The sequence below is a fragment of the Cladophialophora carrionii genome (genome assembly GCF_000365165.1).
Source record: "Cladophialophora carrionii CBS 160.54 unplaced genomic scaffold supercont1.1, whole genome shotgun sequence".
Classification (NCBI taxonomy): Eukaryota; Fungi; Ascomycota; class Eurotiomycetes; order Chaetothyriales; family Herpotrichiellaceae; genus Cladophialophora; species Cladophialophora carrionii.
In genome coordinates, this window is record NW_008481816.1 from 668,098 (window position 1) to 680,475 (window position 12,378).

The 12,378-nt window shown below is 51.7% G+C and overlaps 3 protein-coding genes across 3 annotated transcripts; all 3 read right to left on the minus strand.

The window, feature by feature from the left end:
• Positions 1–2,041: 2,041 nt before the first annotated feature.
• G647_00239 (uncharacterized protein) lies at positions 2,042–4,413 on the minus strand (the record flags this gene model as incomplete). Its single annotated transcript, XM_008723642.1, has 2 exons — positions 2,042–3,501; positions 3,561–4,413. 2 exons carry the CDS (start codon positions 4,411–4,413, stop codon positions 2,042–2,044), a joined length of 2,313 nt encoding a protein of 770 aa, XP_008721864.1.
• Positions 4,414–5,846: 1,433 nt separating this feature from the next.
• G647_00240 (uncharacterized protein) lies at positions 5,847–6,392 on the minus strand (the record flags this gene model as incomplete). The annotated part of the gene is made up of 1 exon (XM_008723643.1): positions 5,847–6,392. The coding sequence occupies one exon, from the start codon at positions 6,390–6,392 to the stop codon at positions 5,847–5,849; it is 546 nt and encodes a 181-aa protein (XP_008721865.1).
• Positions 6,393–9,192: 2,800 nt separating this feature from the next.
• G647_00241 (uncharacterized protein) lies at positions 9,193–12,215 on the minus strand (the record flags this gene model as incomplete). Its single annotated transcript, XM_008723644.1, has 8 exons — positions 9,193–10,398; positions 10,427–10,543; positions 10,595–11,118; positions 11,201–11,268; positions 11,322–11,442; positions 11,490–11,688; positions 11,742–11,956; positions 12,014–12,215. 8 exons carry the CDS (start codon positions 12,213–12,215, stop codon positions 9,193–9,195), a joined length of 2,652 nt encoding a protein of 883 aa, XP_008721866.1.
• Positions 12,216–12,378: the final 163 nt, after the last annotated feature.

The following is a 12,378-nucleotide window of genomic DNA, read 5'->3' on the forward strand; positions in this document are numbered from 1 at the left end:
TCTTCCAAATACTCGGACTCAAGTAACGGGGCTGCGAACCCCAAAGTCTCGGGAGGACTCACACCAGGAAACATCATGGACGGCAGATATTAAGCCAGCGGGCGTTGGAATGGGATGAAAAGAAGAACCTACGCCTTATATTTTCGGCTGTTTGGTGTATGTTTGATACCCTAGGTTTCAACATTCGATTTGCGCTTGGGGCCTCGTGGGTTTGGGCTGTTCTTGTGTATGTAACAATCCGTATGTGATAGGAAAATGACATGGACAAGATATCCTTCTTTGTCATGAAAAGGTCTATGGTTGCTGTCATGAAAGGTCTACTGTTACTGTCTTGAAAAGGGTCTGCGGTTGCTGTCATGAAAAGGGTCTACGGTTGCTGTCATGAAAAAGGCCTGCGTATGCCGTCCTTCCGACGACTTCATCCTGACCCGTAACACTGCCGTACACGCGTACTTAGCATCAAAAGATAAACATCGTTGAAAACAAAAGTGAGACAAGACCGATACAATGCCTAGATGACTAAGCTACGTCGGGTCAAAGCCAGGTCGGCGCTTTCAGTCTTTCCACGAAGTCGTCTCATGAAAACACGCCATGTGGCTCCCGGTGGCTCTACACAACCGATACCAGAATATTTACAGAAACCATTCTCAAAAAGCCCAGGACAAGGTGCGAACAGGTTAGCAACTTGTCTGATGAGCAAACTAGCATGTCGCCGCTGATACGGAGTACTTTGCATTAAGTTGGCGCCGAGTTTCATTTAACGACTTCATGGAAAGACCTGTAGTACAGATGGGCTGAGCCAGAGCGGCATCACCGTGTTTCCCGATCGAGCTGTGTACCGAACCTTGGCACGTCGAGCCGTGGTCAGCAGGTAGCTACCTTTGTACGGAGTATTGTCTCACTGTGTAGACTTAGAGACCTAACTCAAATCCTCTCCGAACAGGTGTACAGCTGATCCGCCCAGAGCCATGAACATGACCAATGGGTCGATTTGACAACACGTACGCATCATATGTGGGGATGATCAAAGCAACGCAGACACTGAGCGAGACTGAATAATACATGCTGTCCGGGCGTCCGCCCCATCGTATGTAGAACTCAAATCTGTACCACTGGCACCGGGGTATTGGTAATTAGCATTAGACCATAAGTCTACAGTACCCACCCACGGGCCTCACTGGACATTTTTAACCTCGTCTGCGAATCCTGCGACCTTGCGACCTGCGACCTGCAACCTGCGACGGCTATGCTTTGTATAATCGAGGCAATCTAGGCAATCTGCCCTTATTACGACGAAAGTGATGGCAGTGGTTTAGATTCTGTATATTCTATCATGGTCGAGAAGCTGAGACTACAGCAAGCTTAGAGTAAGAAGTAACGCTCAGTCCCTCCCACATGACTGCCAACCAAGGCCTTGCAGGTGCAACAGAAAGGGACCCCTCGAAGCAGATTCCTACGGTACCCCGTTGACTGTGCAGTTTCATTTTGGCATTTGACGGAGCGTGGCACATCAGAGATTCCAACCGCGTCGACTGTGCAGTTTCATTTTGGCATTTGGTATTTGGCATTTGGCATTTTGACTGATGCGTGATGCGCGATGCGCGATTGTGCCACGCTCGTCAAGTATACACAACATACTTTGAATTCGGTCTCATTTCTCTCGTTTCTCTCATGAACGGCTGGCTACAGCATTGTATGTGCTGGGTACTCGATCTCGACTCGGTCGTGACATATTTACTCGCATTGCGTTGAAGCTACGGAGTACTTACAGTAGGAAGTGGCTAATTACATATGTAGTTCCGCGGACGAGGCTTGGGCTACTACGAAAAGCATTTCTTGAAATATACTTACTTGTACCCACGCCGTGGCCGTTGGCATATTGTTGCCTACGGTGGCGAGTTATTGAACTCCTTGACAACTCAGATTAAATCGAGAAACCAGACCGATCAAAGAAAACAGTGGTGTTAATCATGGAACACGCCGGGATCTGCTCAAATCGAATTTAAGACAAACATCAAGGTTGCCATATCTCCGTTGAACCTCACAATCGATGGAACTTTTTCGACAGCCACTTTCCCATTTTCATCACCCGCGAAGGCGACACAACATTGGCAGCAGAATTTTCTATTGGAGGAAGGTGCTTGGCCATGTCACCTTTTGATGATTGCGACTCAGCTACAACAGAGTCTTTCGGTGGAATCGAGTCCTTCGGTGGGATCGGGTCTTTCGGCGGAATCGGATCTTTTGACGGGTTCGAGTCTTTCGGTGGAATCGAGTCCCTTTGTGGAATCGATTCTTTGGCCATATTGTCTGTCGTTGAAGACGACCCACTCTCCGTAGAAGTTCGCGGCGGGATCGGATCATTGATTTGGGGGCTCGCGGACGAAGACGGCCCAGCTGCAGCTTCTCCCAGTCCGGAGACATGCCTCAACTCGTGGGCAAAGGTAGAGTCCCGGGCTATCCAAGCTTCAAGCATGGCACGCTCGTAAGGATGAAACCAGTCCTCTTTGATCACCGTGTTAGGATCGCCACGCCGGCGCCACTGGTACGTTTCCTCGGTCTCATGCTCCAGATCGACCTTTGAGGTCGTGAAGTCGACCAGCGGCTTACTTTGCCTCGACCTCTTCCCGGGAATCTCTGGCAGACACCGGACCGTGAAGTGTATAAGTTCGTGCTCGGGATTTTGGCCCAGCTTGCGTACTCCAGGTCCAAACACGAGCTTGGCAGTTTTGTAGCGCTTCGTCATTGAGTCGTATGTCTCCAAATCCACAATCTCTGGAATGCCTTGATTCTCCTCGGTCATGTCGATTTTAAGGATTCTGCCAGCGCTCGCCACATCGCAGCAAGCTTTCTCATCAAATTGAATAAGCTTTTCGACTTTCGAGATCATCCAACAAAGGGTAATATTGGCTAGACCGGTGTTGGAGTTTCCGCCGCCAATGTCGCTGTGGGAGCCCCGAAACCAACACTGTGTGAGTTGAGTCGGAGCTTGGCATGTCAGGGTGAAGGGCAGGAAATGTACTCTCTCTTCGTCCAGAGCTAGTGCGTGGAAAGCGTCAACAACATTGGGAGGCAGTTGCTCCTCAAGAAAGGGCAATTTCCCTTTGGTTAGCGATTTGACCGTGTCCCAGGCAATATAGGCATGAATCTTAATTCCCCGCCGGATGAGACCTGCCTTGAGAAGATCTTGACAGGTTCGCTTAAGATCGACAGGTTCTCTGATCTCGGGAATATCTTCGTGGTGCCTTTGAAGACCAGGTTCATCATGCTGATAACCTTCGAATGGATCGGATCCATCTCCTGTGGCCCATGCTTTGAAAATCTTGGGAAGGCGGGTTACAGCCACGTCTTTGTGGAGGAGTCCGATATCGTTGATCAGCTTCGCCAGACACTGTATCGTGTAAGAGCCGCGAGAAAAGCCGACGAGAACGATCTGATCTCTGTTGCTTGTATAGGCCGAGCACAGGATCCGATAGGCTTCGCAGATTTTGAGATTGATCCCTAGTAGTGTTAGTATCCTGGCTCACCTTGTGAGCAATTGTGTAATCCCGAAAACGCACCTTCGCCAGTGATGCCGTCACGATAGCTCTCAACCCTCTTTCCAGTTCCAATACCGTCAATGTAGAATGGAATCTGCTCGAATCGCTGACCCCCGCGCTCATCGATCCTATCTAGACAATTCATAATCCTGGTGACGTTGGTGATGGGCTGTGTCAGCTCTTGATCGTTCCACGTGCCATCGCAACATAAAACCAGGCGGCGCCGGATCCGTGGAGACAGTAGTTTAAGTGAAAGTTCTGGGGCCCATGCCAACGAGGCTGGGGTCTGTCCGCTGTAGTCTGCCCGCTCAGGGTCGGCGTTGTACTTGAGAAGAAGATCGAGACCGCGCCAGGCGGCTTTTTTTTCGGCGTAAGAAGCCGCCCAGGATAACGGCGTTCGCCCGTCCACATCTGGAGCATCCACTTCTGCTCCTTTTTCTAGAAGAAGGCGGGCCGTCGCAAAATCTGCCGCCTTGATTGCTCGCAAGAGAGGTGTCCGACCTTGTTCGTCCTGGTGCTCTAGCACTTCCTTGGTCAGCTTCGGGCTATCAAGTAGCATTTTCAAAATCTTCTTGTCGTCTTTCAGCATAGCCCAAGAGAGAGCCGTGCGTTTCAACTCGTCTTCACTGCCAAGATCGAGGCCGTCGATCTTTAAAAGTCTTTCGACCGCCTCGGTGCGGTTATAAATCACTGCAAACAAGAGTGACGTTCTTATAACGCTCGTACTGCTCTCATACTTGACTGTGTGATTGACAAGGTCGGATAAAGTACCGTTGTACTCGGCGAGAAGCTTTTCCCAGACGTCTTGCTGGCCCTGGCGGATGGCGACGTGTAGCTTGGACGCAGCTTGAGCAAGCTCTTCTGTCGGCTCCATGTTGAAAGTGGACTCCTTGAAAAGAGCGTGAGGCGGGGTGTGTCTGGATCTGTAGTGGTTGGGTGAAGCAACAGCTATCGTAAAACAAGGCTATATTACAGACTGCCATTTGATTTTTGGGTCGAACCAGCAATATATGGCAGGAGCGTTACATCAGCAACCCCCGCTTTGAAAGCCGGAGAGAGTCCACAAGATTTTCTGTCGAACTCCGACCAGAGGTGATTCGGCTGGCTCCTGCGCCGGGCATGTTTCTTGCCTTGTTCGCATAACGGGATCGGTTGTTCAGCAAAGCTGCCTCTGTCGTGTGGGGGCGGAGTTCGGCCGTGACTCTTGAAGGTGTTGCTGAGTGCATGAGTCATCCGAGCTGTCGATGTGGTGCAGTGAGAAGGCTTCCAATCGCTTTAACGGCCTAGGTAAAGTGGCTGAGACAGCAAAGCTGGCTCGCCTGGCGTTGTGTGTGTTGAGGACAAGATTGGGGAAGCCTGGCTCGGGCCCTGTCGTTCATGCAGCGTGGTGTGTGTCACGTACGGTATGGTGTGAGTTGGGGCGGTCATGCGTTATGTTGTGTAACTGTGATGGAGCTATCTACTGGAAGATAAAGGCCGCAGTCACGTGCCTTGATTCATGGCGTCACAGCCATTACAGCGGCACTAGTGGGAATCGAAAAGCTTGGGCCTAATTAGAGTTGTGGGGAGTGCTCTTAGCGGGCACTCCGACCCCTCGCTAACCTCTTTGGCTAGGACTAACTAAATGTCTCCACGGTGTCTTTTTGCTTTGTTTCCAACTCAGCAGTCGTCAAAATTCTCGTCGTTGTTCTCATTCTTAGGTGCGTGGAGTATTATCCGGCTGACCGTAACAACCTCACGCGTATATAACCTCGCCGCCGACCTTTGTATAGACAATTGTGGTGCAACAAGTAACATTTAGCCTTACCGTTAGCCTTGGCAGCACGTTCTGTTAGGGCCAGTGGTAGGTGGTGTCCATCACGCTCAGAAAGGACGTCCCAGGCACCCATCTTCCTGGTTGATTACAGCACACAGATACTTGTATATCATAACTGTAATTGATACTGTTCGTTCAGTACGTTCAGGGTTATACCGAATTCCGTGTATGATCAGGGTAATCTAGGTGTGCTCGCCGACCAAGAGAGGGAATGAAGGCCATTGTGAGGATGAAAGCAAGCCACAGATAGGCCCAGATACATAATCAGGCACTCGGATGACATAATTCGAGTCCTGTGTTGGCTGGACGCCAAGGGTAACCTAGTTCTGGAGGATGACAATTAATTACAATATCAATGAGCGTCCATTTGTCATATTCATGGCCTCCTCCGTGTTCTCGTGCTGTTGCCATTGCATGGCACGCCGCACACCCGCCATCGTCGCGAAATTCTCCATGGATCGAGCAGGCACAGACAGCATGATGCCTTGAAATCATGCGCTCGTGCCGGTGAGCGGAGTTGTTGTCCAGTCTTTCTTGTGAGTGGTGGAATTGATGTTGAATTCCGCCATTGAAACGTCGGTTGTGTCCTTGGCTCGGTAAAAGACTCGCGGGAACTGATTGGCATCGGCACTCAGAGAAGCGGCGAGGTAGGTGCCGACTTCACCTTTCCACCGTTTCAGGTTCAGGTCCATGCCAGTACGGGTCCACGACGCGGGATCGGTGGCCTTGGCTTTGGCACCGTGCAGACAGGCTTCGTTTACCTGGTTCCATTGGATGTTCGTGGGGTCGGCGGGCTTGTCCTCTTGTCCGATGTAGTAGAGATGGATCTCGTCTTTGTTGTTCACTGACAAGTAGAGAGCGGCAATCTCTCCACCCTTGGAGATGTCGTCCTTTGAATCGACATTGATGGTGAACGGCTGAGGCTCCTTATCACTTTCCGTGAACCTATAGCCATGGATTTTGGTGTTCCCGCCCTGGTTGAAGAACACGTATATGTAGTCGCCAGCTGTAACGGAAGCTGAGGTTGTGTTCGCCATCTTTGCTTCGAAGGGTCAGCCGTGAGACTCAAGATTGCATCAAGCTTACTTTGTAGTTTTGACTTGTTTGACACGGTGATGGTTTGTAGCAACGTAGAGTGGTCGTCTGATTGCGTTGCTGAGATGGTGAAAACATCAGTCGGCTTCCTGAGCTGGCCTAATATATATACACAAACGACTTGCACACCAGGTGACTATTTCGATGGCTTTTCAGCTTCCACAACTCAACCTCAGCAAGCATCGAAATGAGGCCGCCTTCCTATCCCAGCTTTTGATTGAAGCAAGTGACAGAGAAGCCACCACGGTCTGGTCATTGAGCTGAAAAAGTGTAATTCAAGGATCAGTCAGCCATACCTTTCGTCTTTGCCGCTTCTGGTCGCGAAGCCGTCCAGCAACACGTGTAGTGTGGCACGGGCTGGCTCATGACATGCTGAACTAATCTTCCATTGACGATCTGTGTGGCGTCGAACAACTGTAGCTGGGCTGAACCTTATGAAGGATGGTTATACGAGTTTTGTTGCCTCTCTAACCTCAATGTAGAAGGACTGGGTATCGTAATTGGAGTGTGGAATAAATTTGAATCAATCTCCCCACACGTGTGTGCCAATCACACCACACGTAGCGTGCATCTCGATTGCTCGTCTGCGTTGCCCGTAATTAACCTGCTGTGTCAGACCTGGAGGAGATGGATGCTAGTAACCAGATCCAACACGGCCAGCGCGCCGAGGCGTAGGCGTCCGTCGATCGTCCAAAGCTCCATGGCTGTGCATCTTGGTAATTTGAATGTTGGCCAGATATCGATGATGAGACGGTCTGTCCTCGTACTGGCTCAGATCAGGACGTAGCCCGCAAAGTGTAAACAAGGGTCCAGGACAGAGCCATGTTTTTGCCCGCCTCAGCGAATTGAAAAGCACCGTGACCGTGGCCAATGATTCCGGCTCGCCAGAGTGTCCAAGTGGCTGGCTGATGCTGGAGAGCCTTTCGTAGGAAGTCACTCAGCTTCGCCGTCGGAGGCTGCCATGTGCTCGAGATGCCCCTTCTCAAGCTTCAGCCAGCCATGGCATGCGAAATGCGGGGAACGGTGTCTTCAAAGCACAGCTTCGCATGAGTACCTTGTAAAAAGTTTGAAGATGTCCGCTGATCAATTAGACATCCACATTCGCTTCGGTACAAGGCGCAATAGCTTTGCGAGTGACATCTCGACAGAGCACCGTTCAGCCGTTGGACAAGCTAAGTGCCAAGCAACCGATCGTGAGGTACCTAGTTACCGAGTACTCCGCATGCAAGGGCGCAATGGCCGCGGGTCATAGATACCCATCGTACTCCCCGCCCCTCTGATCGGGATGAGCTATAGTCCGCAAGCTTGAATGGTCAAGCTTCGATCAATGATCGCAAGGCGGGGCAGCTTAAATTCTTTTCAAATCGGGGCTAGCAAATCGAGGCTGTTGGCGTCTTGCTGTGGTAGCGGCATGAAGCTATGGGAATGTATGAGTCAAGATAAAAGAAGACGTTTTCGGTTCGCTCGATCACTGCGGAGGATGTATAAGGTGAATCGAATCTGTACGACGCAGTGCCGATCAGTCGGGTTCCAGATCTGCTTTCAGCTAAGCCACACGAAGGGAACTCGCTGGCCTGCCATTCAAATACGCAGTAGGTACTCCGTATTGGAATCTTCATTACAGATGTGTCTGGGTCAAGTTGGTCTTGTCTGCATGAAAGAGCTCGAGTCGATCAAAGTCTCGACATATTCTTCAGCTACGCCACATGACCAGTCCTGCTTTCGTCCAGTGGTGTATGCGTGATGGCGATCTCCATTACCAAGTGGCTGATATCGACCTACCCTCAGCTGCACCTCCTTGCGAGATCCGAATGACTCACCGCTTTTGGTGTTCGACATGGACCGACCTCAAGATGAAGAGAGGATCCACTGAGTCTCGATTTCTTTCAAATGCGCCTCAGAGTGACTCTCAGGTTCGCATCGCTCTGCCCACCCATTTTCCCAAGGTCGTCAGCCGTGAACCCTCAAGCTCGGCAAGATCCGGGTCTTTCGACCGCGAAATCGACCTAAGCAGCAAATCCTTGCGGCCGAGGACTATGACTGGCATCGTGGAAGGAGATAGTTCCAACTGACATGTGAAATGGTTGGGCAGAGACTGTGATCGCGAAAGGCGTAGCTTTGTGCTTGAACCAGAATTGATTTGCGCGTCAGGACCACCAGCAGTTGCCGGGTGTGAATACTGCTTGCCAGGTGAACCACAAAGGGATGGCGAGTGAAGTAGAACCAGACTGGTACGAGGTACCGTTGACCGATGTCAGGGGAAGGATCTGCAAGTGGCCAGAAAGGCGTAACAAGGTAGTCTGTTGTCAGCGTCGGCGTGAGTTCCAGTCTGCTCTCCAGGTTTGAAAGTTCTCGCGCGAGCCCCTGGGCGAGCACAGGGCGGCATCACCCTGTTTCCCAATCGGGTTACCTAAGCCTTGGCGCGTCGAGGTTGATCCGCAGTCACCCACCTCTCCCCTCCTTCTCACCTTCCACTCTCCCTTCGACTCACCATCGGCGCGACGGCCTGCCTCCGCGTCCTTGAAATTCTGGAGCTGGGGTCACGTAGGAGGCTAAGATCTGGTTTAGTTAATTGACCTAGAGTACTCTGCAGGGCGATCATTGATGCCGCCCTCACCCTGTGCTCAACTCCGTCTTGCGTGAGTCCCGTACCGAACCCGGTCGAAATAGCGACACCAACATACACGAAGACTTGTCGATGTTTCCTGCAGCAATGCACCCTAGACTACATAACTACTACTCTCAGGAATCCCGAACCCACAAGAAACCCAAGCTCACGATATAATCACCGTCATGCTGACCATAGAAGCCTCCCAGGCTCCAGGACTTGCCTTCTGACGGGGCCGGTCTCTTTACCCATTTTTCCACCCCGCCAGCCTTGAGGTCATCACCACTCAGCTCGAAGCCCGTCTTGAAATGCGAACCATTGTCGAATTCAAGATACACAAAGCTGAGGCAAAACTTGCCCGAAGCCAATTTCCGGAATTGATACTTGGCCTGAGTAACCCGGGATTTGGCAACCTCGAGTGTTTCTTTCGTCAGGCCATCAAGTTTGACACCGTCCGGGAACGTCCTCGGCCCGTCGTCCGTCCAGGTCAACACGACGGCCCGGATGCCCTGCAACGGCGCCGTGCCGTCCTTGCAGAAGTCCAGCTTCCCCGGCATGTGGCCCTGGCTGATCCAGTTGATCATGGAGAAAACATGGGCCGAGGCCTCCTTTGACTCATTGTAACAAGGACCCACGCGGTAGAAGCGGCCTTTCTTCTCGTAGAAGTCGAACTGTTTTGCAAGCGCCGAGCCAGGCACGGGAGAATCCTTGTCTTCGAAGAGTGGTGGTGGCGGCGTTTTGGGCTCGGTCTGATCAGGAGTGAGATTAGCCCATATAGTGCCCAAGCCAGTAATGCCTCCTTCGTTGGTGATGAAGCCGTAGAAGCCGCGGAAATTCCAGCCCTTTTGTCGCATGAAAATCGGGGTGACCACTGCTTGGTCGCTGGCCCGCTTGCCTGGTGCGACGTACATGGACGACGTATCACTCGCCATTGAGAAAAGATCCAGGAGCGTCCGGGACTTGTACTTGTGCGCTTCCAGGCGGACCATGTTGGCGTGGTCGGCATCGCTGAGATACATTCCGTGATACGTGTGCCCCGTCTGAAGGCCGTGAGTGATTTGTCTTCCGTTGGTATACCAAACCTTCAGGGTCACGATCTTCTCCTCGTCATAATGTACGCGCACGTAGTACGGTACGTCCGAGTCGTCGATGGCGTCAAGATCGTTGAAGAACACATCGTGGTCATCGCCCTCTTCTTTGGTCGTCACTCCGACCGGTTCAGACATCAGATATTTCCCAGCACGGTCGGAAAAATAGGCTGCAGATTTCGTAGCTTCAGGTCGAAGCTTTGCAAGGTTACCATAGTAGATCTTCGAATTGCTTGCTGCAGGCTTTCGGACCTGGACCAAGGTCAGCATTAACTCTCACCAGTGTAGCCGATATGGTACCCACGGGAATCAGCTGTTTGAATAAGGCTGGGCTCAAAAACGTCTGCTTCCGATCCGGATCTAAGGCGATCGCAGGATCTGAGGTGACAAGGTCGACCTGAATATGCTGTCAGGAGTAATCACAGGGTCAAAGTCACAAGCCACCCACCTCGTTCACAACTTTGACCATTTCGAGGCGACAGTCGTGCCTTGCGTTAATCAAGCCGATGATCGAGGCCGGGTACACCTTCAATGGAGGAGGATTGGTCTTGACGGTAGGTCCAACACCTCCATGCCGGCCAGCATCATCGGAATCGTGATCTTGACCCAGCTCTCCCAGTTTTGCTTTTGTTTCGTCATTCATATCGTTCGTGTCGATATTCTCCAGCGCGGATTCAAGACGCTGATTTTCGAGTCCAAGAGCCATAGCCAACATGCGCTTTTGGCCGATCTCGAAGTTCAATTGATTGACTCGAGCCATCCACTTCTTGAGATCGCTCTCTGCCGTCATTGTGCCATCCTTGATCAAACCTGTGAGAAAGTCCGCAGAGTCTTGGGGCAGTTTCGCTTCCTCCACCTTGCTCGAGCCTTCCTGGACCTCCCAAGCTAGGACTTGAAGATTCTTCCACACAGACTTATACTCTGTGTAGATCTCCAGCAAGTAGCCTGCGTAGATGCCGGCGTTTTCGTAGTCTGTGAGTTTCAGCTTAGCACTGGTATAGTATTGTGGACGTGAAGGTATATCATGTGATGATGTATCACGTTCAGTGCTTACCCAGTGGTGAGAAGTGTACCGAAGCGGTTATAAAGCTCTTGAGGGCGGAGTACTTTGTAAGGAGGGCACTGGAAGTAGTCTTCAGAGAGGTAGGAGCTTTGCGCATAACCAGGAAACTTACTACTTTCGTTGAGGCGTCATTGCCACCAGGTCAGGGAAATTCGCCGCAGCAATGGTCAAAGAAGTCACATCCCAGATGACGTCCGTCTCCTTGATCTGGCCACCGCCGCTCCAATTCACACCTGAAGCTGTGAGCATGGTGTCGCAGCATATTCTGTCTGGCACTTACTGATAGTGGTCTCGGCCATTTTGTCAAGAGACGATTTGTCGATCTGGCCCTGGCCTTCCACGGAGCCTGAGAGAGCAGCAGTCCCAAGCGATGCCTGGAGCGAGGCTGCAACTTGAGTAGCACTCGACTTGTCTCGGAGCTTCACCGAAACGACGGCGTTGAACTCGCCACCCTCTTCCCATCCAGAGATGAAAGCATCCTGTTGGCCCTTCAGCGGCGTTCGAAGCCTGGCATGGAATTTGTTTTACTCACTCCGTAGACTTCGGTAAAGCGTCCGGGGGGCAGACCCGGGATGGGCTCAAATTTGTTGTACTCATACGGCATATGCTCCTGGTTCGTGACGGAGACTTGAATGAAGAAGTTCAGCTCGCTCTCGGTGAACTTGTCCGAATCGATGAATTTGCCAGTGGCGGTGCCGCCGATGACACCTGTCTTGATAGAGAGCGCGGCAGACACATTCATGGCATCTTCGGTTCAGTCAGCAGCTGGAAGTCGTTGTCGGGGCCAAAGAACATTTTATGTACTTGTGACATCGCTGAGCTTGTCTACGAAACGAGATGAGTACTGTACGATTTGGCTGACTCCTGCCGAACCGCGTTGGGTGATCGAGTCGTCCTCCCGTAGCTCGTCTGCCTTGGAGACTGCATCGTTCATGCAAAGCTGTTGAGTGAACGTATTGAAGCCCTGGCCTAAGCGCATGGCGTTGTGGTAGGGAGCGCGCAACATGTTGGCGAGGTCTCGACTCCTTCACCCGGTGAACGAGAGAGTGAAGACTCGCCCGTACGCAACAGTGTCGGCAAGACGAGCTCCCGATTTATCTCGAGCGAATATGAGGAGACAACCAGCGACAGAGGCCATGCTTTCAAGCGAGTTGCACGCTCGGGGCCAG